This window comes from Ursus maritimus, unplaced genomic scaffold (genome assembly GCF_017311325.1).
Source record: "Ursus maritimus isolate PB19 unplaced genomic scaffold, ASM1731132v1 scaffold_2, whole genome shotgun sequence".
In the NCBI taxonomy this organism is placed as follows: Eukaryota; Metazoa; Chordata; class Mammalia; order Carnivora; family Ursidae; genus Ursus; species Ursus maritimus.
Window position 1 is genome coordinate 53,847,099 of NW_024424452.1, and position 27,972 is coordinate 53,875,070.

At 40.5% G+C, this 27,972-nt stretch overlaps 1 protein-coding gene across 3 annotated transcripts in view; it reads left to right on the top strand.

Moving 5' to 3' along the window:
* The window catches only part of ESRRG (estrogen related receptor gamma), a 219,434-nt gene that overhangs the window by 31,025 nt on the left and 160,437 nt on the right, over nucleotides 1-27,972 (top strand). The window contains exon 2 of one of the 3 annotated variants that reach the window (XM_040636013.1): nucleotides 12,785-13,200. In XM_040636013.1, the coding sequence (XP_040491947.1) occupies nucleotides 12,785-13,200 (416 nt within the window). Of the gene's footprint in view, nucleotides 1-12,784; nucleotides 13,201-27,972 lie in introns of those variants that run through there. The other 2 variants (XM_040636015.1, XM_040636014.1) reach the window with 2 other exon arrangements.

The following is a 27,972-nucleotide window of genomic DNA, read 5'->3' on the forward strand; positions in this document are numbered from 1 at the left end:
ACTGACTGAGCCACCCAGGTGCCCCTAAAAAATGTTTTTAGATCAACTTTTTAACATAAAACATAAATACAACAAAACAGATATTTTCCACGCACAGTTGAAAGAGTTTTGACAAGTGTGATCCATTTAACTCATACAACCACTGGTTTCCTTATGCCCCTTTCTAGGCCTTCCCCACACTTTGCTCCAGATAAGCCCTAGTGGTTTCCATCCCTACAGGTTAGTTCTACCTGTTCTAGAACTTCACGTGAACAGAATCTGAAAGGATGTACTCTTTTTGTATCTACCTTGGGTTTGCACCTCAGGATGTCTTTGATATTTAGCTGTTGCATTTCTCACAGTTCATTTCTCTTTTATTGTTGACTAGGATTCGGTTGCATCTATGTATTACAGTTTGTTTATCTATTCATCAGTGACGGACATTTGATTTGTTTTCAGCTTAGGGCCATAATGAATAAGGCTGTGATTACACACTGGTGTACAGGTCTTTATGTGGACATACGTTTTCATTCTTCCTAAATATCTAGGAGTGAATTGTTGTGATATGCTAAGTGTCTGTTTACCTTTATAAGGAAGTTTCAGACTTTTTTTCCAAAAAGGTTGTGCCATTTTATATCCTACCAGCAACGTATGTGAGTTCCAGTTGCTCCACACGCTCCCAAGTATTTGGTGGTATCACCTAGGAATTTTAGCCATTCTTATGAGTGAGAAGAAAATAAAAATTTTTCTTTAATTTACAGCTGTAATAGAAACCCTAAAATTATACAATCCAAATTGCTATACAAAACTTAAGGATATTAGATTTAGCATGTTCCTTAATGAATATTGAGAACGTTAACAATGTTGTCTTATATTTTATGATCTCTATAATCTTTAATGACTTGTATTTATGACACCCATTGATGTTTGTATAGGTGACGTAGATAGTTGTTCATGTGTGTATAAGCATATTTATTCTAGTCTCAAATTTTTTCGTTTATTACAGTGTTGCAAAGAGTTGATCTTTTAGAATCTCCCAAATCTCTTAAGAATCAGGCTTTTCTTGTAGCTAATAGTTGAAAATACCCGTATACCTGGGTAATCAGAATATTCCATCAGTAAAATGAGAGATTCTTTCCTGGAAGTACGTATCTCTAAATGACAGACCTAGGATTTTTTTTTTTTTTTAATTGGGTATTAAGATAGTGCTAGTTTAGTGGCGGACTTTACATATTAAAGTTTTCTCTACAAAAAAATGTATTTATGGGTGATAATCAAGGCTTCCATGAAAATCAATATTTTGATCATAGCCTCTCCAATGATTGACCGAAACTGAGGGATTGATATCATGGAAACCACCTCATGTTCTAAACTACCGGCGTAGAGAACAAAAGGATAATTCTTCTAACGTTCATAGAAGAATTAGGTAGTGAGCCAGTTGATTAAACGTGTAATCAAAATTTCTCACCCCCGTATTCAAACAATATCTTTTCTCATTTTGTAACGTTTGCCTGAGGATCTTTATGTACTATTGCCTTTAGAGATAACAAATTTTCACAGACTTAGAAAGCAATAAAATACATTTAACACTAAATCTTTACTGAGCATAGTTTAATCTTTCTCTGATGCAGAAAGCACTTTATAATTTTATAGCTCCACAACCTCATTATTGTGAATGCCAGTTATTATATTGGCTGAGAGTGGAAATGATGTTGCATCAAAAGTATGTGCTAATAGAATCTTAGATCGAGGGAGGTGAATGCGTGTTTACCGATACACATCTCTTTATTTTAAATTATATACGATTTTTTCCATTTCCGTTTCTCCTAGGTGTTTCCTTTACCCTGCTCTACTCTTTCTGAATATATATACTTCATTCTCCCGAGTTTCCTTAACAAAAGTACAATTTCAGGCTTTCTCTATGTGAAAACCATGACAAAGTGATTTTATAGCCAGTTCTGAAAGTGACTAAACTTGACAACAATTGTATTTTATGACAACCTCTGCTTTCATGTCCCCGGCCTACTTTTATATCAGCATTTTTCTTTTACCCCAAATATGAACAATTTCATATCTCTGCATTGGCTGAAAACAAATCCCTTTACCAGGAATACATTTTAATGGAGAAGAGCATGCTTCACTTAAGTCACCAGAGCCTTAACACCTTAACTCTATAATATTCAATTTCTCACTCACCAAGAACCAAAGCCTTTTTTTTTTTTGGTGGTTTGTGTTCGTAGGGGCTGGGGAAGAATTAGTATTATGGAACTAAACCAGATTAAGGGGGAATGTGAATTAGATTTGGTAACAGATGGTGCTGTGGAAATTAAAGGTTCTTTGCGAATGGAAACGACAGCAGCTTGCCTCTGTTCTCTCTGCCTGTCCCGTTCATGCACTTGATAGACGGGTATAAATCACAACAATCCTGTCTTGACAGCCAATTTCGAGAATTTGATCTGGTTAAAGACATGGCTTTCCTGCTCCACTCACCGAAACCTGCTTCTATTTTATTTTTACACGGCACCTTGTCATATTTAGAAAAGCAGATTCACCTGCCTCTCCTTAATGAAAATTTTCTTAATTACAGTTTTAGCTCTTTAGTGTTAATTACTTTTCCATTCAGCCTGAATTTTCGTCCTATCTCTGAGGGATTTTTCTTCTGCTTTTTTTTTTTCCCCTACTCTTTTTACTCCTGCACACGCTTTTGTTGTTTCTAAAGATGCTTTTCATTGTCAGAAGTTGTTGTCAGGGGCACGATTTGAGAATCATAATTACCCAAATCATTATTTTTAAGGAGAGAGGCTTTCATGTGCTGTAGCAAAGTTACCAACTCAGAAAAATTATGAAAAGTGTGAGAAGCGGTCACCAAAAATAGCAATTATTTCAACAGAATAGTGTGAGAAGGTGAGTGACAACATTTTTTTGTTTTATTTTGTTAATGAGAGCCGTAGAAGTATCCGCTCCGTCGGCTAAAATAAACCCCACCAAGTGAAAAGATGTGACCACAGTGTGGCAGAGCCAGTATTGTGTCTGTGTTGACCTTGTGATGAGCTGGGAAATCAGAATTAAAATGCAGACTCTAAATGAGAGACTGGAAATATTGAACAAATTGCTTGGACCCTTTACGTCCAGGTCCTCAGATCTGACAAGCTCAGGAGACAAGAACTCAGGTTTTCTCTTACAAATCCACATGGCATTTGGGCTTACCACATATCAAGGAAAAGGAAATAGAAGAGAGGGGGAAAAAAAATCACTCCAGAAATGAAGAGAAGATTCTTTGAGCGAGCAACTAACAGTTGGTAGAAATGAAGCTTCCTACTGGCAGTCAAATCAAATGTAGTAACAACTCAGCGGCGCCCTGCTGCTCGCTGACAGCGTGGTGTCACACACTGGGACAAACATTCACTTAAACCCTGATTGCAGGGAATTGCCCCTTTCCGCCAACGCCTCCCACCAAAAATGTAATGAGCAAAAAGAGAACCATTTCTAGGAAAAACCAAGAGTCCTGCTCCCCAGCTCCCCCCAAATCATCACTGCTCTATTTGCCCTTTCATAGCCCACTGGGAATGATTCCACAGTTGAATGTTGCTGCAGTTTCACTGTTAGTAGCGAGTTGTTTCGGGAATTCTGTCTTCGCCGGCAGCAGGCACGCGCACGCGCACTTGCGCCGTGGCCCTCAGTAGTCTCTGTGCGCTGCAGTCACCCAAGGAATGTGAGTGTGGGGAGTGTGCTTGGTGCAGTAGCCCTTCCTCTCCTGTCTCCTCGAAGTTACAGACCAGTGTGGCTTTTATGTGAGTGAAAGAGGATATTTTTTTTTAGTGGCAGAAGTTGCCCTAGAAAGCATGTGGGCAAATGCTGTCACTGAGCGAGGGAAGACCCTGAAGGTCAGAGTGGTACAGTGACTTGTCCCGGGCCACACGGAGACGCCTGCAGAGCTGGAAGCCACTTGCCTATGTCGTCAAGTGCCATAAGGGACGGGGTTTCCTGAGAAGGGGGAAAGAAGACAAGCCAACTGTGGGAACTCTGGTGTAGTACTTTTTTTTTTTTTTTAATTCGTTTTTCAGAATTGCAACGATTTAGGGATGTTTCTCTGCATGTTTGGTTTTGGACCTTTGAATAACAAATGACAAGCAAGTCCTTCCTGTCTGAACTCCAGGCTTGTCGGTGGCTTCCGCTGGCTTCACTGGATGCTGTCCCACTGCTGAATAATCCCTTTGTAAAAAACCCATTCTGCCACAGAACAAAAACTTTGTCATTTCTGTGGCTTGAATTAGGTATATGTGTGTACGTATGTTATTTTCCCTTACCTGCAAGTGGTGGTCCATGTGTTTCAGCTTCACCTTCTCTTCAAGCAGCTAGCTCGATGGAAATGTTCAAAAAAGGAGGACAGGGGAAGAGTTAGGATTAATAATTAGCGATTTCCCCTTTTCCATGCCTCCCCCCACTCTCCTGCTTCAGCTGAACACCTGATACCCACTGAATATAATCACAGCCTGTGACCTCATAGATCACCCGAGACCAGCTGTATTTGCATCCCGATGTTAACCACCGCAGACGAAGCTATTCAGTTAAAAGTATAAATATGGTTTAGCCACTTGTCCAAGAGGAAATGATGTGGTTTATTATCTCTGGTTGCACTGTGAATCTCTGTCTAGTGTAGAGATGTCCATATGTGTACAACCTTTATTTCAACAATGATTCCTTCTTAGTATTTAAATTTTCTCACTACTGCAATTCACCCGGTTTCAGGTATGTTTTCGAGTTCCACTCCAAGTGAACTGGCCTGTCACCATGGAGGCAGTGGGTTTGTTGGTCATTGTAATTGCTTTTGCAAAACATTTTCTTAATGAGTAAAGGGTGCCATCAATACCATAATCTCAATATTCTTGCATCAACTCCTGATTCTAGCATTCCTATTTCCTGTTTCAGTGTAGCAAAGAGAAGAGGAAAGGGGAATTCAGTCAGCCTGAGCTTTCATTGACCTGGATTTGATTTGTGAACTCCATCACTGGAGTGTATGTGTAAAGCATCTATATTCGATTGTAATTTGTAAAGATCAGTGCATAGACTTTCTATGAGTCGAGTGTCTGTTTATTTCTCCTCTAGTGAGATGCTGTGAGAAGGTCTTCATTTAGCTGTCAGTCCTCTCCTCTTGTGTCTGCTTTATCTCTTCAGTGTGCTTCTTGACTGCTTGAAAACGGAATTGTCTGAACACAAGCAAACTTTATTGATCCATATTTCTGTTTGAAAGACCAGAGATTTGTAGAAGTAGGAGACTATTTCTTTTCTCTAGAAAGCTTACTACGGAGGAGGTCTGCTCATGAGCGTAGTAAATCTCCAAGACCGAATAAATGTTACATTCAGCATATACCGTCAGCTTCGTTTTGATGATTTATCTCATGTAATTTTTTACCCCATACTACTAACCTTCCTTTCTACGGTGGTCCCCACCTCCTGCCCAAGGCTGTTCCACTCTACCCTGGGAAGAGTGACCTGGTCACCACATGGGCAGTCTCTGCCCAACTGGGTTTACAGTAGGGGACACTCTTCTAAAGCCCTCTGGTCCTTCAGGCTCTTGGTCCTGGGAGTGTAGCTTGTGTAAGGTAGGAAATATTCTTAGGGCTCAGAGTTGTGCTTGTTTGTGCTACTGTTGTGCATTTGAATTTCTGACTAGGCATTTCTTGAGATTCTCTTTTAACACCCACTGGTGTCGTGGAGTTGGGCACTTGTGAGGATATAGTTAATTAAGCTGCATTAGGGCAAATATACACACTTGTTAAAACACTTAATTTGCCTCAATAATATTGATTACGTGGCAGAAGTTTGTTTAAACTAAATGGTATTTTTCCCCTACTGTTACACTTCTTGAATGTAATCTGTATAATAGCTAATAGCCATCATCAGTTAAATATCATGTTAGTTATAAAGTAATGTCATAAGAATTGATTTGGACTTGGCAGTGGAGGAGAGCTCTCCCTTCAAACCCGATGTAGATGATTAGCCAGAGTTTTAAGCGGAATCATGGTTCATATAAACTGTGTATATTTTATAGACTTATAGCTACTCTATATTACATGAGTGGCCATTATATTAAAGAAAAGCTCAGACAGTTAATTATGCAAAACATCATGTATGCAATTACCCAGCATTATTATGCATTTAACAGTTTTATTGATTTGCCAGTAGCTCACTTACTGTATTCAGAGCTATAAACAAGGGATGTTCACTCTTAGATTGAAATAGGTCCAAGAAAACAAGCTAAGGATAAATTACACTACTAAGCGCCTCTGCATCAGATCGAATCCTTAAATACAGAAACTGTCAACAATCATAATGTGCAACACATTGTGATATCACAGGACCATTTCTTTTCCCATTAATAAAGTTTATCAACCAGGAAGCACCAGAAATCACCTGGCAATACAAATTGAAGCTACTGCAATTTCCTACATCTAAAATAGTCTGGATAACTTAACAAGGTGATCAGCAGTGGCCTCCAGCTTGCATGGCACGGTGGAATGGGATGCTGGTATATTTATAGGTATTTTCTAACACACGTGCTTACAACACCCCCAGTCTTGTTAGGCTGCACGCTCTTATTAGTGCATTTCTCCAGCCAGCTTTCTGGGCCTTCATTGCTGAAAATGAATATTCTCCTTTTCCCCTCCTTTGTTTTAGATATAACAAGCGTGGAGGTATGGGGTTCTAGAGTCTATCTGTCACAGTGGATGGCCAGCCATCCCTTATATACCTGGAACTGAGGGGTTTCCAGAACATAGGACTTCAGTGCTTAAACCAGGATGGTCAACCCAACATGATGTCAGATCAAAATTGCAAAAGAAAGGATCAATGAACTCTAAAACCCTAAAAGCAGATGGGATTTCAGCGAGATCCTTCCAGGTCTTGATTTTGTCTTTAGCTATGCAGTTATTTTCAGGAGGTCCGTGCTTTTGAATGAGTGTCCAGAAACGAGTTAAAAGTCTCTTGCTTATTGCCCTAAATTTCCTTTTTTGGTGTAGTACATAGCCTTTTAGGGGAGCCTTCAGCTTCGACGGAGGCCCCGATAATGTTTTAAGGAACTGGCTTCCTGTCCCCACACTGCCAAGCCTCATCTCTTGCCAGCATCTCAAGCACCAGCTTTGCAGGGAGCTGTTTGCTTACTCTCGTTCTTGATGGAGTAAGTTCTTTCAGACTAAATGCGCAGGTGATTTGTTGGAAGAATCAAGAAACGACATTACTAAATGATTGCGATCCTGTTATGCAGAAATCTGTTCCATTAGATGGGCCTCAAGGTTTATTAAAGAAGGCCTAAAATGATCCAGAAGTGTGTGTGCCTATGTGTGCACGTGTGTTTTAGTCTTTCTGAGCACTGTGGGTCGGGATTTACAGTTCTCCCTTTACAATTAATGATCTCTTTCCCTTAGGTTAGCCAGGCAGACCTTAAGATATTTCTTATTAAAAGAAAAAATCCTTTCTTTTCCTTCCCCAACTAAGCCAGTGTACCTTAATGCAATGATGATATGTTAGACCCAGTAGTTGTCAAAGCATCGTATTACTGTGATGCCATAATGACACCCTGTCTCTGTAAAGTAGTCATGTTTTCTCAAATCACACGTTGCACCGTTGATTTCTGACATGACACTTCATTCGGTTGCTTTCCCTTCTCTTCAGCATCACCATTCTCTGACAATAGCAGCGGGTGCCCATTTTGTTACTAAGTGATTCACATTTTGCCACTTTACGAGAGTGCAATTAGTTGAAGCAGGAAAAAAAAAAGCGCTCATTGTAACGTAGATGCTTGAAGTTGTAACTCAGGCTGCAAAGGGAGCTGCTGGGGTCATGGGCTCTGAAGCCTGGGACCCGGGGAGCTTGGCATAAGTCTTGGAAGTTTCCTTCTGAGCACATGAAAACAAAACGAAACTGAAGGCTAATATTTTTTAAAAATATTTTTTATTTTTCTTATTTAAATAAAAATACTTAAATATTTAATCTGGTGATTTCAGAAGGTTGAAAGCGACCAGTCCTCACAGATTCATTCCTAATTTGAATAGATAGTGATGATAAGGTAGCAGGACCTGCAAACCTTCTTTTCCAACCCTGAAATTCTAGGATTCGGTAAGAAAGCTAAGGACTCTGTCTTCTTATTTCTGTCTCATATTTGTAAACTTGCAGGTGCGCTGGCTTCAGTGTGCTTACCGGAAATTTTTGGATAAAAATTGATATAAAGTGTTTGGAATTTATAATTAAGATGGGTACCTTTGGGGGCTCTTAAGGATGACAAGGAAGAAAATAAAATAGTGACTTCTTTAGTTGGCATTTATTTAGCTTATTAAGGTGTCTGTCCTTGGCATGGGTATATTAAAAGTTTCAAAAAATCTTGTCTTAGTATGACAATTAGGAGACCCAAAGAAGACCTGTGCATAGTATGTTCCCTAAGAGAATTTCATGCACCATTTTTTTAAGTAGGGAAATAAAGTAGCAAATAATATAGTCGCTGACGAATTTGTCTGTTGATGAAAGGCATATAATATATATGACTGTGGGGCATTAACAAAAGTATTGGCTGAGCTGCTGTGGAATGAGACCACCTCGGTTGGACATGGACGCATGCGTGTGGAAATTCTAACTCACGGCGATTCATTCAAGGTCGCACATTTACCTGTATCTAGGTAGAATCCCTGAAAACAATTAAGCTTGATAATGATAATATAAATTGAATATTAACTTACAGATTATCTTCTTGTTTCCCCCTACAGCAACCACTTTAATTGATTCTTATTCTTTCTCTCTTTCTCTCTATATGTGCATGCATCTAACACAGTTAATTAACTTTCAAAAATTACATTTTGAAATAGTCCAGCAACTAAGAAGTTGTATTTGCCTGGTCGTTAGTCTCTATCACCAAAGGTAAATTTTACCCTTGCTGACTCTTGGGCCAGGCTAGGAAGCACGATCATTAGAATTACTGAGACTGTATCTCAAACCATGTTAAAAATGCCTCTTTATAGAGAACTGGGCTCACCGTGGCCTCAGGAAGCCTGTAAAATCCCTCAAATTTAATTTCTTATACAGAAACAAGCTGTGAGTCTCAACATAGCTATTTCTACCTCCAGTTTTTTCTCCGGGTGTTCCCTCAGAAGTTTTGGAAAAGTCTGTAGTCTTGCTCCCTTGTGCTTCTCATCACTTCTTTTCAGATAATAAAATACAAGCGAGTGTACTGACGCTTTAAAATAAACATTTCCCACACTTTTCTACACATGTTATTTCTATTCTCATTTCTTAACTAAATTTAGATTTTTATTAATCCAATGTGACCTAAAATTTCTGCATTAACAGCACAATGTAGAATGGGCTTATTCTCTTTGGCTACAGATAAAGCCATCATCTTGAAAATGGCTCTTTCTGACAAAAAGGTGTTCTTTTGAAATAAAGTCTTATTCACTACATTCCTCTTAGAGTTAATGTGAATTTTAGTGCCTCTAATTTTAGATTGAAGTGAAGTCTAGAATAAAACCCACCAGCTGACAATTGAATTTATAGATAGTTGTGAATATTTCAGGCTTGAATAATAGAGCTGTAGAATTTCAGAGACCGAGAGGAAGAGAATTAAGACCCACTATAGTTTTAGGGTATAATGTAATGGTGTCTAGGAAGTGTTCAGTGTAATGAGCTAAGTAGTAATTAGGAGACAACTGTGTTCTTTCAGAGATTTCTGTTTAGGTGTCACTCCCAGCACTGGAGAGGGTGACTCAGCTGAGGCCGACCTGTGGCCAATGGGGTGGCCACCGTGGTCCCTCTCCACTCATACGGGAGCTGCGGAGGTCATAGGTCTCTGTGTGTGGTGCTACGTCTATCCCTGCTTGCTTGGCTTAAAAAAAAAAAAAAATCTGTGAGCACCCTTAAAAACTCTCTGTTTGCTTCACCACATTTCTGTTTTGCACTTTGACATCGGACCTGAGTTCAAATCCTGGCATTCCCACTTCCTCACTGTATGACTTTCAGGACACCGTAACGTCTGAGGCTCTGTTTCCTGAAAAGGAATGCCTCCCTCACAAGGTTGTCTTGAGGCTTAAATGAGGTAATATGAGTAGGGTGTTCAGGTCAGTGCCTGCCACATCAGAAGTGTCTGATAAATGGCAACTCTGACCGTTACTATTTCCACTGGGCAAAAGGTATTAATTAAGGAAGCAGCTCATTGTCTGAAAAGAAACACATTGAACCTCCAGCACAAATCCAGTTCTCTCAGTCTCATTTACAGCTACACTGGCCAGACCTTGTGTAGGAGAAGATAGTGCCACCTTCCAGAGACTTCCCCGACAACTTAACTTCCTAATGTCCTTGCTTCTGTGAAGATTATTGCAAAGTTATGGATTGAGATTTTGGAGCCAACAGCTGGCTGGAGACTCCCTATTTTTCAGGGCCTTTAACAACATGCATTTGACATGTAAACATTTGGTGACTTAGCAAATAACTGTTCCATAAACGGAAAAGCAGTTCCTGGCCTTTCTTAAGCAAGAGTTCTGCCGACCTCAGAGGTCCATGAGGAAAAGCCCGAGGGAGAGGAAATTGGGATGAAATTGACCACAGATGATATAAGAAAAAAAGAAGAGGGGAAAGAGGACCTGGAGAAGACGTGGTATGTTTTGTGATCAAGCCACTCTCCTCTGGAAAAAGGGGGGGGGATTAAGAAATGGTGCCTTGAGGGCAGATGGTGAAAGAGTTAATTGTCATAGCTGTGAGAAATTCCGTGCCAGAGAGAGGAAAGGGGAGCAACCATGTTTTAGTACCCTAATAACTTCTAACTCTAGTCCAAGATCATAATGTATGTGCGAGCAGTCCAGTAATTATAAGGTAATAAGTGAAGTGGTGGGGTAAGTGCTCTAAATTAAAAGGAATTCGCAGGGCTGCTGTAAGTCAGTGCCGACCTGCTTTCTTTCAGACGTTGACTCGAGGAAAAGTGCTTAGCCCAGAGTGCAAGCAGGGAGACAGGGAGAGCGATCTATTAATTACAGCGCTCATTAACAGTGACGGGTACAAGGCAGCAGATGCAGAAGGGAGAGGACACCGTAGTTCAGGCTGGCGAGGGGGATATTTTTTCTTTCGCTAGCTCTTGAGGAAAGGACAACACAAGTGGGTGGGCGAAAGAGAGAAGAAGCTATTCTTGTGGATTTCTTCTTCCTGTTTGCTTTCTTCACATCCTGATACTGTTTTACTTTAGAAAGCAGAATAAAATTCCCGAGGTGCAATGGTACTTGTTAAGAGGCAAATTTTTGCTCTTAATGCTTTGCTTTCAAGACAGCCTTCCTGGAACAGTTAAGTGAACGTCCCCAATAGGAAATTTTTATTTATTTATCTTTTCTTTAAAGTAACGGGGGGGGGGGGCTGGAGGAGAAAATGAAATTTGGGCAATGATAAAATATCGGCAGATTTATAGTGGTGGTGATAATTGCATCCCTTTGGTTATATTGTGACTACTCCCCCAAATTCTAGTGAATGACCATTACCCCTGTGGGATTCCTATAAATCAACTTTCCACTGGGAAGCAATTAGCTAAGTCCCCTTCTCAACTGTCACTTCTTTCTATAGCAGACTCCCAGAATGTTCTTAGAGACTTTGCTAAAAGGGGTTTTGCACTATGGCTACTAGGAAAGAAAATAGGACCAATTATATCTTTTCATCTAATTACCTTTTCAGAAATTTAATCACTTATGGGTCCAACAAAGAAAGAGGGGCAGTATGTTTCTTCTAGATAAGAGAGATAGTTTGTCAGATTAGATGCCTCATCATATTTCCTTTTAGGAGGTGTGATGTTAAAAGACTAAAAGAAGGGGGGAAAAGGGACCATCACAAATCTCATTTTTCATGACAAAATGTGATACATTCCTAGTTTGCTGAATATAATACAAAGTATCAGATTTATGGACTCACAGGTATACTGAAGTTTCAAATGGCTTTTCCTGATTCATCTCTTAAAGGCAAATCACACGTGCAGGCACATGCACATCTGTATTAATCAGTGTTGGTGATCGTTTCACTAAGTTTTGTGGGCTCTAGGATATCATCCTTCCATATTGGCTGGAATTTTATACTTGATGTCTTTCTCTATTGCTAAATGGCTATGAAATAGAGCGATTTAAATAAAGAAGTGAAGTGATTGAGGATATATACCCTATGTGTCTTAGTCAGATCAATAAAAGACACAGTTATGCTTATGGAAGCGTGTTGACAAACAGAAATTACAGAGCTGAAGAATCATCTGTTCGGTCTTGAAAATAAAAGTTTGATTCTGCTCACAATAAAAAGATTGCAGCGTCGGAACGTGGAAGGGAAGAGTAGAGTGAGGATAAATCCAATTTTGGAAAAGATACGGCCTTTTAAATCACTCCTCTTGCATGGGTAAATTTAGAATCTAGAGTGTTGATTTAGATATTGACAGTGGTTCTCCAGGAGAAAGGTAAAATAAAAGGAATTGGACCCATTAGAGGTTTTGTTTATGGCCTGTCTGGGCACTTTGATGTAACCCTGTCATGCCCTTATGCTGATTACCTTCTTGTAGAACAAGAGATATTGACTAGAGAATGAATGATGTGTACTCCCAGCTCTTAGGCAGTGCTCTCAAGGAACAGTGTCTTTAATATATGAATTCTTCTATTTTTTCCCCTCCTTTCATCCTTCCCTTTGACTTTTTCTAATATTTTTATTTATTTATTTTACCTTCTCTTTCTTTCTACCTCTTTTGGTCTCTGTGTTTGACACTCTCTCCTTTTTTTCTCTCTCTCTCCGTTTGTATCTCCCTACACCTCAGGCTTCTCTGCAGAATGTCAAACAAAGATCGACACATTGATTCCAGCTGTTCGTCCTTCATCAAGACGGAACCCTCCAGCCCAGCCTCCCTGACGGACAGCGTCAACCACCACAGCCCCGGCGGCTCTTCAGACGCCAGCGGGAGCTACAGTTCAACCATGAATGGCCATCAGAACGGACTTGACTCGCCACCTCTCTACCCTTCTGCTCCTATCCTAGGAGGTAGTGGGCCTGTCAGGAAACTGTATGATGACTGCTCCAGCACCATTGTTGAAGATCCCCAGACCAAGTGTGAATACATGCTCAACTCGATGCCCAAGAGACTGTGTTTAGTGTGTGGCGACATCGCTTCTGGGTACCACTATGGGGTAGCATCATGTGAAGCCTGCAAGGCATTCTTCAAGAGGACGATTCAAGGTTAGTGTTGCACCTGGGAATACCCTACCCTCTTCCAACCTCACGTGATAGTTGGTTGGTTGGTTGGTTGGTTTTTCTTGGTTCTTATCCTTGTTCATCAAGTCGTACAGTCTCAATTCTGTCTTGAGTACAAAATAGATATAAATTACAATAGCTTATGGAGCATTTATAGAATAAACTCCCTCAGATATGCCTCCTATCAATTCTGCTTTCACCATTAAGCTCTAACGATGAAATGATATTTAGCTTTGGGTTCAAAAAGGCACCGCTGTTATCAGAGCAATGTGGGTCTATATAGCAACTAAACAAATACACACTGGTTCAGTAGTATTTTTGCCTCTTTGGTTCTTTTTGCAGATGCACAGAAATAATAAATACTTTAGAGCCGTGGTTTTGAAACTTGAGCGTGCATCAAAATCACCTTGCGATCTTGTTAAAATGCACATCACCGGGCCCTACCCCCAGAGATTCTGACTCATTACATCTGGAGTAGAAGCCCAAGAATTTATATTTCTAACAAATTCCCAGGTGATGCTGATACTGCTGGTCCAAGGACCATGCTTTAAGAACCACTACTCTAAACAAATTTGTCTGCTACCTTCCTTCTTTCTCTGTGGTTGGATGAACTTTCTTCACCTTTTTAATGAATTTGCAAAAAAGTCTTCCAAGTCATTCCTAATCACAGAATATACCTGCAACATATATAAGATATACCCAAACCTTTATGGATTTTCAGATTCATAAATAACAATATGAATGTAGAAAAATGTGGCTGAAATTTGTATGTGCTCCTTTAAGCTAGCAATCCACAAATACAGGATTCTGCTCATGTTGAACGCTGTAGATCTATATTCTTACTGGAAATTATAGTTTTCACTTTTGTAGATCCTTTGTGATACCCTTTTGAAGAATATAGGGAAAGGGAAGAAAAATTGCTCATTGACGATCCTCAGGTCATCAGTGATTCTATTCTCAGTGGTTTACAAAATGTTTTCTTCTTAACAGCACTTTCGGATACACTGTGTTTTCCCCCCGTATCAGTGGTTCTCATCCTTGCCATTTCACCTTGCTGGAAACACCTGGAGACTGAAAACATATTGATGCCAGGGCTCCTACCCCCAAATTCTGAATTAATTGGCTTTGGGTGTGGCCAGGCCATGGGTGGTGGGGTGGATTTTTGAAAGCTTCCTATTTAATGCTTTGGTAAAGCCAAGGTTAAAATCACTGCCCTCTACTGTGCTGTGTTCTGTAAGTGAAGTGTTTCTCAAAGTCAACCAGCAGTATCCGTATCCCCTGAGAATTTATTAAAAATGCCAATTCCCAGGCTTCATCCCACATTACCTCAATCAGAATGTCTGGGGGTGAGCCCAGCAATCACCCTTCAGGTGATTCGGATGCTCCCCCAAATTTGAGAACCACTGCCATATACCATGTTGCTGCTGATTTTCCACTCATGACTGACCATCATCCTCTAATGGTCCCATCTTGGACATCACTGAAATCAGGCTAATAACTTTGTGTTATGTACTGATTTTTAAAGTGCAAAGGAGATTATGTTTGTTAAGTTATAATCCTTCTAAATCGGTTAACAAAAGGTGATTATGAAATCCTTTATGTGTACATAGAGTAATCTCCCACTTTTTTTTTTTCTTTTCTTTTCTTTTTTTAGAGCAGCTGGGAGGGCAAGTCTTCTCCATTAGTTGTCCTGAAGATTTCTCTTAGTGGAATGGGTTGTACCGTCTCCCATTTGCTTTTGTGTTGTCTGTGACATCGTTTCCTTGATTTGTGCCGATGAAGGCACAGTTAAAGAGTTTACTGAAGGGGCGCAGGTTTTCAGGACATGATAATTCTTACAAAGTAGAGTGGATATTTATTTATTTATTTATTTAATTTTTAAAGATTTATTTATTTATTTATTCGACAGAGAGAGACAGCCAGTGAGAGAGGGAACACAAGCAGGGGGAGTGGGAGAGGAAGAAGCAGGCTCATAGAGGAAGAGCCTGATGTGGGGCTTGATCCCATAACGCCAGGATCACGCCCTGAGCCGAAGGCAGACGCTTAACCGCTGTGCCACCCAGGCGCCCCTAGCGTGGATATTTAAGCCTAACTTTTTCATAGCCTTTCAGAATTTTAACTGAAGAACACAAGCCAAGTTAGTATGGAGTACATATGAATTACCTAAATATTTTAATGGCTCTATCTTCATATTTTATGGCTCATCATTGCCATATTTTATTTAACATTTTCTTAGAAAAATCCTTCATCCTCTGGATCTTTCTTTTCTTTTTTCTCACCTGTAAATTGAAAACATATTACCTACCTCATGGAATGTTTAAGGATAAAATGACGGGGCGCCTGGGTGGCTCGGTCGTTAAGCGTCTGCCTTTGGCTCAGGCCGTGATCCCGGCGTTCTGGGATCGAGCCCCACATCAGGCTCCTCCGCTGGGAGCCTGCTTCTTCCTCTCCCACTCCCCCTGCTTGTGTTCCCTCTCTCGCTGGCTGTCTCTCTGTCAAATAAATAAATAAAAGCTTTAAAAAAAAAAAAGGATGAAATGAAATGTGAAATCCTAGGTAGAGTGAGGGAGTGAAAACAATGGCGGTCGATCTGTGGAACTTCCATACACTCCTGGGCATTTGAGAAATATCTTCAGCCTATTTACTAACATTGTAAAACTTGAGAATGAAAACACATTTCAAATCTTTGGGTTCTTACTAGCCATTGTCCAAAGGTATTAGAATACTTTTGTTACAGAGTATCTAAAATTCAAACTGTTAGTAATTCGATTTTGTTTATTCAGTTTATACAGCTCTGGAATTAACTACACGAATTTAAGCTAATATTTGGGGATAAATTAACAAATGCTGTGTATGTGGATACAAGCGAGAGATCCTCACTATGAAAACCACTCCCCTTTACTCAACAAATATTTACTGAGAGCCTACTGTGAGCAGGCATGAGTGTGCTATCTGGGGCTGCGTGTTACCAACATTTTATTAAAGCTTTGTTCTCAAACCTTTGTGCATTGAGGAGAATTCCTCTACAAACGTCTCCCGTCTTGAGGGAGTACCAGATTTCCAGGATGGGGAGGGGAGTGGGCAGTAGTTAAACTCCTTGGTCCTTAGAATGTTTCCAAAGATAGAACAACTATGAAACAATTGCCAGGCAGGGTTTTTTTTTTTTTAATCCTATAGTTTCGATATTAATAGCTATGCAGTAGTTGTTTACTGAGTAATAACTGGAATAGAGCAATTGGAATTCTATGCCTGATTATTCTGAAATGCTACCAAAAGCTTAACAGAGCAAAGCACAGGGTGATTCTTGGCATTGATGTATAGTGCTCAGTTTTACTCCATATTGGAGAGAGCAACTTTCAAGGATTTTGAGCGGGAGACAGAGATGTCACTGTCCAGATTAGCACTCTGGACTGGCCCACCTGGCTGTGTTTGTAGCTGGCAGCTGGGCAGCACAGTAAGGCTACCCCGCTAGCTACATCAGCAGGCATCACACCGTGGTGCTAACTTAGCCCCAAAAAGGCAGTGAGGCAAATAAAGGGATTAAATTGTGAAAGTGTAATGTAATAATTAGGGTGGTAATTGTAAGGAAAACTGAAACAGCCCCTCCTTCCTGCGACCCAAGTGTGATAGCGCTTGAACTCCAAAGATACTGAAAGTGGCTCAAATCTGTTGTATCATCACAGATTCTTATTCTGATGCTGAAGGACCTAGAATCTATTCTCATGCCTCGAGGCAGCAGTGCAGCCAAACTCTCCTTGACAGATAGTAGTCTCTCCCTTCCCTGCCCTGCAGCTCTTCAGGGAAGGAGAAGAGATTATGCAATTCCCCTTAAGAAGGAGTCTTTCTCCTGTTGGCAACCCTTAGGATCAGGACGTGATGCAAGTGTGGCTTTTGCCTCACCAGCACCTCCCGGTGCTCTTGTTGACTGACTGTGTGACCTGTGCATCCAAAGGCATATTCATGGGGAATATTGCCTCTTTAGACTCTTTATTGCCTGTTATAATAATTTATTTTTAAAATTAATTATGCAGGGGCACCTGGGTAGCGCAGTCGTTAAGCGTCTGCCTTCGGCTCAGGGCGTGATCCCGGCGTTCCGGGATCGAGTCCCACATCGGGCTCCTCTGCTGGGAGCCTGCTTCTTCCTCTCCCACTCCCCCTGCTTGTGTTCCCTCTCTCTCTGGCTGTCTCTCTGTCACATAAATAAATAAAAAATCTTAAAAAAATTAATTATGTAAAAAAATGAATATCAATTATAAAAGTTGGGCAAAATACGTCTTAGGGGCGCCTGGGTGGCACAGCGGTTAAGCGTCTGCCTTCGGCTCAGGGCGTGATCCCGGTGTTATGGGATCGAGCCCCACATCAGGCTCCTCTGCTATGAGTCTGCTTCTTCTTCTCGCACTCCCCCTGCTTGTGTTCCCTCTCACTGGCTGTCTCTATCTCTGTTGAATAAATAAATAAAATCTTTAAAAAAAAAATCTTAAATTTAGAGCCAAAAGAACAGAGATCCAGAGCACATCTTAAGAAGAAATGAGGGGTGTCTGGGTGGCTCAGTCTGCTGAGCGTCCAACTCTTGGTTTCGGCTCAGGTTATGGTCTCACAGTCCTTAGATCGAGCCCCACCTCGGGCTCTGCACCCAGCAGGGAGTTTGCTTGAGATTCTCTCTCTTTCTCTGCCTCTGCCCCTCTCTGTCCGGTATGCTCTTTCTCTCAAAAAAAAAAAAAAAAAAAAAAAGTAATGAGAATTGTTCTTTTCAAAGATGAATATGGTATTCCAATTGTGAAAGGCAGTTATTCATAAATTTCAGGGAAAGGCAGTCAGGCATATTTTAGTTATCGACTGTTTCCAAATTATCATTGGAAAACTGTTGAATTAGGTTCAGCTCTTAGGGAAAAGTCAGAGTGTTTTTATTTTGTTTTGTTTTCGGCTGACCAAACAACTTTTCAGAAGACTTTGCCAGTCCTATCATCTGGCGGGGTTAGAATGGCACCAGGGACTTCACTGCCACTTTCTAGGTTTATTACTGTGGGTGTGATGTCATTATTCTGATTTCTTTCCAATTCCAGCGTTAGTCCCGATTCATAAATGAGTGGGAGATGTTTTGTGTGTGCACCTTCTCGTTAAGAGTTTTCCCTGGACTCTAGTGAAGGAAGCAAGAGCAGGAAAAATAGCTATCCACCTTATGCTGTGATAATTAACGCTCTCTCCCTGCAGCCATTCTTCACAATGATGCCGTTTTATACCAGGAGGCATTTAGGTGGGCTGACTGGAAATTCGATTAGCTTTATATAGTTCTATAGTGATCAATTAGCTTTTTTAAAAAAAAATTTCCTTGGCCATGCATGGAAAACTGGGTAAATCAGGAGCCTGCATCCTTGAACTTGCACGAAATACCAGATTCCTAGTTAAGCTTTGCATGTGGGAATCAGGAATGAAGTAGCAGGACATCCTTGCAGCGTGAGATGTAGGAGTGACTGTTACGAGGACCAAGTTCACTCTGGACACGTGTGGGACCTGAGAGAGGAGTACTGTAGTCAGCCACAATATATATGTGTGTGTAGTATTTAGAAGTTTATAAATCAAGGTAACAAACTGCTAAGGAACATGTGTACTATTCTTTTATTGGACAAACATACCTTCATAGTGGCCCGGGAGGCCAGCTCTGCGGTTTGAGTTCTTACACTTGTAGGAATTTTGTGTCAGCAAGTGGTGGTAAAAGGAAGGTCAGTCCTTAGCCTACAATCTGCCCCATTTTTCTCTTCCCCTCACCTCCCATCATGTCCTGTGCAGAGTGTGGACATCCTGCTCACATGTCCACGGCCCATTGACTCTTCCAGACAGCTGCCCCTTGACCACGTGTGGGCCTCATAATATGCACACCGGCAGTCCAGTCCAGTCCAGGGCACCTTCCAGAGAATGGACTCGGGGGAGAAGCCCATGCAGGCATCGGAATGGGGCTTATGGTGATTTAGCCACAGAATTTGAGGGTCTCAGGTATTGCGGATCATGGAGTGCAAGGAGGGTGGCTCCAGCTGGTCTCGTCCCCTTAGTCTGTCAAAGGAGCCCATGCACTGTAAATGCCTTCTAAAGCCCAGGGCCTTTGGGTGGGGACTCTTTATGTCTGAGTCTAAAGGTGACACTGATAAGAGCCTCAATATCACCTGAAACATGGGGCATTAAAGATTAGGCATTTGCCTCCTAGCCATCTGCTAACGCTGTGGGCATGGCCTGTGGACCTGATGTGCTGACTTCCTTTCCACACTGCTGACTCTTTCCTGAAGCACGTGGCCTAGTCCTGGAGGATCTTTCCTGGGTGTCATGTTTTCTTTGCCATTATGTGCTGTTTTGGTCTTAGCACAGAATTTTTGCAACACTGGAGGAAAAAAGAAACTTAAAAATCGAGTGTCTGAACATCCTATGAACCTTATAAAAGAAAATAATAAAATATTATCTACTTAACTTAAATAGTAGTTAGAGGAAATAATTACCCCAGTTTATAAATGGCTGCTTTAAAACTCTAATATGTTCTGAGATTAAAACTCAAAATACTATAGAAATGTGTAAATTGACTTGAAGAATCTCAGGGGTGGTCAGTTTGGATGCAGGATTCAATTAAATATTGATACTAATATTTACAAAAGACATATTGTCTACAGTTCATTTGCTCTAACTCAGAGCTTGCTTTGTTAAAGTTTAATTGACTTTTCCACTTTTTCTTGCATTTGGTGGCAATTTTGTCTGAGTTTTAGAAATACATTTAATGTTGCCAAATTATAAATGAGAGATAATACTGTACTCCTGCTATTTTAATATTTAGCTTTAGTGTTTAATAGTAAAATTTAGTATTGCATACTCTCTTTGGTGGTAGAGAATATGTCTGATGTGAATGGATGTTTTAGGAAACAGCATAGTTTACAGATTCATCTCTCTCAGTTTTGACTTAATGAGCCCACTTCTTGGGATAAAGGAGTACTGATTTCTTTTCCCTGGTTGGTTCTGACTTTCAGGAATGGACCTAACTTGTTACCACCCCTAGAGTTGTTGTAGAGCCAGACAGCAAATATCTTAGGATCTGGGGGCCACATGCCTTCTGTGTCCTGTACTCTGCTTGGCTTTGTTTTATTTTTTATTTTTATTTTTTTTTTAAGATTTTATTTTTATTTATTCGACAGAGATAGAGACAGCCAGCGAGAGAGGGAACACAAGCAGGGGGGTGGGAGAGGAAGAAGCAGGCTCATAGAGGAAGAGCCTGATGTGGGGCTCGATTCCATAACGCCTGGATCACGCCCTAAGCCGAAGGCAGATGCTTAACCGCTGTGCCACCCAGGCGCCCCTTTGTCTTACTTTTTAAGCTGTTTAAGAATATAGAAACCACTCGGAGCTTGGGGCCATACAAAAACATGCCTAGGGCTCTATTTGACTGCTGGGTAACTGCCATACCGAAACACCCCAATTTATCTTCTTGGTAGGCAACCTTGACTACCAAGATTTTCATCAGGAGGACTTCTTTGGGCAACTTTGCATACATATCATTTGTTTAAACTGGAAGAAAGTTCTTTATCATGATGATCTCTTAAGTGCGTTATCTCACTTTTCAGAATGTTTTTACTTTTTCAGGGATCAGATTTTTCTAGTCTCTGATCGCTGTTCATATTCTTTCTTGTGTATTAGCTAGCTAATTGGAAAGCAGAATCGATGTAAATTAAAGTAAAGTAACATTTAGAGTGGCTGACAAACAGTTGGATCTTGGGTCGTATTAAAATAAGGGTGATTTGGGGCGCCTGGGTGGCACAGTGGTTAAGCATCTACCTTCAGCTCAGGGTGTGATCCTGGCGTTGTGATATCGAGCCCCACATCAGGCTCCTCCGCTATGAGCCTGCTTCTTCCTCTCCCACTCCCCCTGCTTGTGTTTCCTCTCTCACTGGCTGTCTCTATCTCTGTCAAATAAATAAATAAAAATCTTTAAAAAAAAATAAGGGTGATTATTTTCAGAGATTTAATTGCATAGTCGATCTTTGATCAAAGAAAAAAAATGGAGTATTTAACTACCCTCATGATCTTTTTGTCTGAAAAAGACATTAGGAACTCAGGTTTGTGACATGACAATCTCTGGTGTCATTTACATGTTTTTTAAACACTTCCTTATGTTACTGTATTTTGAAAGTCATTTAAAATCAACACATCCTTTTAACTATTGACTCAGGGGAAGTTTACCGGTTGGGTGACACTGGATAAGAACCTGTTCTATGTAAGGGGTACCTGCCAGTGGCATTCAGGGAGGAAATGAATTTTCAGTGAAACTTTTTATGCCATGGTAAAATGTCTAACTATAGTTTACTGTCAAATTACTGAGATTTATTGGTCAAATTAGGCAGACAAAATTCACTTTCCTAGCATTATATTTGCAAAATGAGTGACACTCTTTCCTACTATCTGTGTTATTTCACAGTGATTAGGAAGAGGTGATAGTATGTGTTTTATGTTCCTCTGCTAGATTACATTATAAATATAAATATAAATATAAATATATGTTTATTTAGAGAGGAGGGAGGAGAAATAGAGGGAGAGAGAGAATCTCAAGCAGGCTCCATGCCCAGCATCTCAGCCCAATGCGGGGCTCAATCTCACAACCCTGAGATCATGACCTGAGCCGAAATCGAGTCAGACGCTTAACCAACTAAACCACCCAGGTGCCCCTATTTTTATTCATTTAAAAAAGGACATTTGTAATAACAGTATCACTAATTTTTAAAAGTACCATAGTTACAATTAATAGAAGGACAAACTTTTTAGTAATCTTTATTTTTTTAATTTTTATTATTTTTCTTTATTTTTTAAAAAAGATCTTATTTATTCATTTGTCAGAGAAAGAGAGCACAAGCAGGAGGAGTGGCAGGCAGAGGGAGAAGCAGGCTCCCCGCTGAGCAAGGAGCCTGAAGCAGGACTCGATCCCAGGACCTTGGGATCATGACCTGAGATGAAGGCAGTCTCTTAACCAACTGAGATACTTGGGTGTCCTGTTTTTTAGTAATCTTTAAAACTTAGCTCTTTGGGGCTCCTGGGTGGCTCAGTTGGTTAAGTGACTGCCTTCAGCTCAGGTCATGATCCTGGAGTCCCAGGATCATCACAGGCTCCCAGGGAGTCTACTTCTCCCTCTGACCCTCCCCTTCCTCATGCTCGCTCTCTCTCTCTCTCTCTCTCTCATTCTCTCTCTCAAATAAATAAATAAAATCTTAAAAAAACAAAACCCACCATAGCTCTATATACTTTAACTAAAGTTCTGATGTATCTGTAATATTAATATATTCTCCTTTGATTCTACTCTGATATGGACTACATTATAGAATCAGAAAAAATAAGTATGTTATTCTGGATTGTCTGTACCTATGCACCCTTAAGAGGCTATGCTCTCCTTTATTTAATTTTGTAAACTTCCTTTCTTGAATAAAACCCTCTGCACTCAGAAAATCCAATTTCCCATGGTTCAGCTGAGCTAATGTCCTCAGAAGTTGCAGCGTGAAGGAAGGGTACTGACTGTGAGCATGAGGCTGGGTACTCTTTCTGGCTCCAGTGGGGAACATCTCACATGGTGACCCACCTGGGCCACCCAAACCTGTTCCTGATTCAGTCACCTCTTATGGGAAGGAAGCGTGTGCATTGCCATTTCTTCTAAGGATTCTCTTGGTGAGTAAGTTTCTGTTCTTAGCCTGTCCCAGCCTACCACTGGTCAAATCTAAAACGCCTCCCAGCACTCCACACCAGCCCCCTTCTTGGCAAGTAACGGTTGAGAAGGACTTTGTGTAGTTTACATGCTCAAGTCTGAGGGACTTCAAGGATCAGTTCCAATTAATTCTTTAAAAATGCCATTTGTTGGGGCGCCTTGGTGGCTCAGTCGGTTAAGTGTCTGCCTTCGGCTCAGGTCATGATCTCAGGGTCCTGGGATCGAGCCCCACATCAGGCTCCTTGCTCAGTGGGGAGTCTGCTTCTCCCTCTCCCTGCCACCTCCTCCCCTCCCCCACCCTGCTTGTGCTCTCCTGCTCTCTCTCTGTCAAATAAATAAGTAAAATCTTTAAAAAATAAAAAAATAAAAATGCCATTTGCTTTCCTGTCTTTTAGCAAGCTAGATTTTTACATTTGTGATGGACTTCTTAGGAAGTGGGATGTGGTGCATACTCGGCCTGCAGACCAGTGGATTTTCTTCTGAGGACCTGCCACCCTGGTCACCCTAGTGTTATCTGATGACTGTTTGATGAAGGGCTGGAGGCTGTTTTTTGGTTACTAGATAAACTGCCCAGCAAAGGTATCAGTGCTTCTCTTTCCATTCTGATAGCTTTCATTCTTTCATTCTTACTTACCTTTGACCCAGAACCAAGCCCTGACAAATAAAGCTGTTTTATTCAGAGAAACAACTGATAAATAGAATAAATAGGTGAATAGAATAGCCCTAGTAGCTATAGTGGGAATGATACCTTGTGCTTTCTAGTTTTCAAAATGCACATTTTTATACCTGTGTTAAAGTAATTACATGATAAGACCCTTCCTCCAGTAAACTCAGAATTGGTTGTGGCTAAATTCAGGGAGAGTAAATAACAATGTTTACCCTAAGAGTAGGAAAGAAGACAAAAAATGAGTCATGAGAGTTCTGTTGTCTCAGGTTCCTTTTTTTTTTTTTTTTTAAGTAGGCTCCATGCCCAGTATGGAGTCCAATGCGGATCTTGAGCTCATGATCCTGAGATCAAGACCTGAGCTGAAATCAGGAGGCGGATGCGTAACCGGCTGAGCCACCCAGGTGCCCCCTCCAGGTTCCTACCGATGTGAATGTGGGTCACTTTGGTAATTTGTTGTAGGAGTATATGTCTCAGTATGATTTGTTGGGCCCCCAGGAAAGGAAACATCAGTAACTTGTTAAAATTCAAGTTTTGGAGGCTGTGAGGCAGGTTGTGAGGCATGGCGGGGTGGGGTTTCATGGCCTGGATCAGAACTTTTTCTTTACTGTTAAAGGGCAGTGGTTCATTTATCTGATATATTACTTGATAAACTTAGATAATATCTTAGATGTGATAAAGTATACACACGGCATTAATTCACTTTCTTTTGAAGTTGTTGATAATGGGATTCAGCGATGTGAAGGCCTAGTCATTGGAGCTCACTTAGACAATTTTAAAAAGTTTCATGTAAAAGCAAAATTAGGTAAGAGATGCAGGCAGAGTATTGTAGTTGACGCTAAAAGTAAATACATGTTTACATTTAAAAGAAATGTTTAAACATTTATTTATTTCTTAATATTTATTTTCTTTTTATTGTGATAAGAATCATACAACGTAAAGTGCACGTAACAAAAAATGCACATGACGTAAACACAGAATATTAAAACTTTCATATTCACTGTTTTTAAGTGTACAGTATATTAGTGTTAACTATATGCACATCATTGTGCAACAGATCTTTAAAACTTTTTTAGCTTGCGAAACTGAAACTCTACACCAGATAACTTCTGATTTCCCTCTCCCCCAGCCACTTTTGTACTTTTGGTGAGTTGGAGCACTTTTACCTCCCATATTCGAATCACGTAGCATTCATCTCTCCGTGATTGGCTTATTTCAGTTAGCAAAACGTCCTCCGGTTATCCATGTTGTAATATATGACAGGATTTCTCCTTCTTTTTAAAAGCTGAATAATATCCCATTATGAGTCTATACCACCCTTGCTTTCTCCATTCATCCATCAAGAGACAATAGGTTGTTACTGCCTCTTGGCTATTGTGAAAGATGCTGTAGTGAAAAGGGTGTAGAAATATCTCTTTAAGGTCCTGTTTTCAATTTCTTGGATATATACCGAGAAGTGGCATATGGTAGTTCTGCTTTTAATTTTTTGTGGAATCTTCATACGGACTGGCTTTCCATAATGGCGCCATCATTTCACCTTCCCAGTGACAGTGCATAGTGGTTTCAATTTCTCTGTGTCCTTTTGGGCACTTGTTATTTCCTTCTTTTTTTCTTTTTTCTTTTTTTGAGAGTGGCCATCCTAATGAATGTGAGGTGAATGTTTAAACATTTTTGAGGGGTTTCTGATAACTCCCTGAATTTGAAGTTCTTATCTTTCACCTCCTGAGGTTGTCCATAAATAATTACAATTGTGGGCAATGTAAATAGTTGTTTTAAGCCTCCTGAGTTGCATACAGTGCCTTTACCAATAATAATAGATGAAGAATCCATTAGTTTGTCATAATAGTAATGACTGTATCAGTTTTTGCAATGTGCTGCATTGTTCTGATTTATGTTGACTGTCCTATTCAATTCTTCCATTATCCCAAGAAGTAGATGCTACTATTATAGTATTCTCATAGTATCTTATTTATATATGTGGAACTTGAAGCACAGAGAAGTAATGGCCCGAACACAATTGGGTCTCAGGCAGCCTGAACCCAGAGCCTGTGCTCTTTAACTCTCATTACCCTGCCTTGCAGATTTTTAAAGCTTTTAAAGCATTTTATAATTTTAGACTGAATTTTTCTTGAGAGATTTTAGTCCATGGGCAAAATTTTCCATTAACTTGATAAAATAAAATAAAAATGGGGGAATTAAGAATATTCCCAAAGTTATGATTAGATAATCTTAAAGGCTTTTTTAAAAGGAGACATTCAGAAGTAAGCCTTAAAAAGATCTTTTTTTTTTAATGATTCATTTTCAGAACCACCTGTATATGAAGTTTGAGTTCACTTCTTCAGCACCATCATATCAGTTTTCTATCTCAGGTTCCTGGATTTGTATCTGCCCATACTCATTTCGCTGCTGGATTTTCAGTTGTTAGTTTTAGATTGATCCTAAAAATGGACCTCCACAGCCACCACTGATAACAGCTCCCTGACTCTTTTTTTTTTTTTTCAAGATTTTATTTATTTATTAGAGACAGCCAGCGAGAGAGGGAACACAAGCAGGGGGAGTGGGAGAGGAAGAAGCAGGCTCATAGCAGAGGAGCCTGATGTGGGGCTCGATCCCAGAACGCCGGGATCACGCCCTGAGCCGAAGGCCCAGGTGCCCCCACCTCCCTGACTCTTTAACTCTTGATTTTAGAAGGAAAGAGGCTTATTTTTCTTCTCTTGTTTAGATGTGACGATGACTATCCGCTCATATAAACTTTGTGACTGCAACAGAGGACGACTCTTTTTTTCTTATGATGAGTACTAGTTAGAAGAAGGGGGTGTGTGATTGTATGGATGGATCTGTATGTTTAAAGAAAAAACAATATTCTTTGGGATTAAATCTTGTTTTAGTCTGGTTTGAACAAACTTAAAGAGACAACCATATTCTTTTTTTTAAAGGTTTTATTTATTTATTCAACAGAGATAGAGACAGCCAGCGAGAGAGGGAACACAAGCAGGGGGAGTGGGAGAAGCAGGCTCATAGTGGAGGAGCCTGATGTGGGACTCGATCCCAGAACACCGGGATCACGCCCTGAGCCGAAGGCAGACGCTTAACCGCTGTGCCACCCAGGCGCCCCGAGACAACCATATTCTAATATACTTTTTAATTAAAGGCAAAGCTGAGGGGCACCTGGGTGGCTCAGTTGGTTAAGCGTCTGACTTTTGATTTCAGCTCAGGTCATGATCCCAGGGTTGTGAGATCAAACCCCATGTTAGCACCCTGCTGGGTGTGGAGCTTGCTTGGGATTTTCTCCCTCTCCCCCTCCCCTGCCTAAAAATAAATAAATAGGCACCGCCGAGTAATAACACAAAAAGAGAAGAGGATTTAGTACACAGAAATTTTTGATTAATTTAGAATTTAGAGCTTGAAATCTGAATGTACCTTTACAGAGAATCTGAAAGCAGAGCCAAGTCTACATTCTGATATCCATTTTTCAGTGCAAACTATTAACATAGTTTTCATTTGAAGAAGATCAGAGGCAAGTACAAGAATCTTCAAAGGAATGAATCTAGCACAAGATTTTGTCCTTGATTGCACCTTTTCTTTTCCTTTTGCCTCCAGAGCATCTTCACTGCTCCCAAGGTATGTCCTTGCTTCTGGAACGCCCTCACTGTCCCCCAGAGTCTTCAGATTATGTTTTATATGGAGAACAATTTCAAATTTCATAGATATTTAAAGCAAAAGCCCTCCAACTCCTTCTTCCATTTGTTCTTCTGGGATATTATCAATTTACTAAGATTTCTTTTGTAATGTCTGCACCCAACTTGTAGGAAGCTACTTTACAGGATTCTAAGTAAGAAAGGAAATAATGGGTAATAGACTGTAAAGTATTTTGTATCACTGCAACCTTTTGTCCATATGTTTTTAGACAAGTCCCAGGGCCAGAATCATTTTGCTAAAGAAAGTTCTATTGGAACATAGTCACTTCCCTTCCTGTGTTGTCAGTGGCTGCTTTTATGCTTCTTCCGGATTGCTGGGGAGTCAAGATAGAGACTGAATGACCTTCGAAGCTGAAATAGTTAAGTGTCTGGGCCTTTAAGGAAAAAACTTGTAGACCCCTTCTGTTCCATGGAGTGAGAGCTAAGCCAGTATCCCTTAGAGGAGGCATCCCTTGCCCGACCTCCCCTGGCCGTCAGCACACAGGAAGACCCCCACTCTCCCCTGCTACATTTCCCCCTATGCTCTTCCTCCCTGAGGAAATGCCAGGCACTTCTCTGCAGTCCCTGTCATAGCAGACAGTCAAGTACACAGGTTTTGTTTCAGAGAAGAAAATCTTTAGGCGCAAACGCTACATGTTGGAAGCTTTCGTCGTTCTCATCTGGGCGTTCCTTGTTTT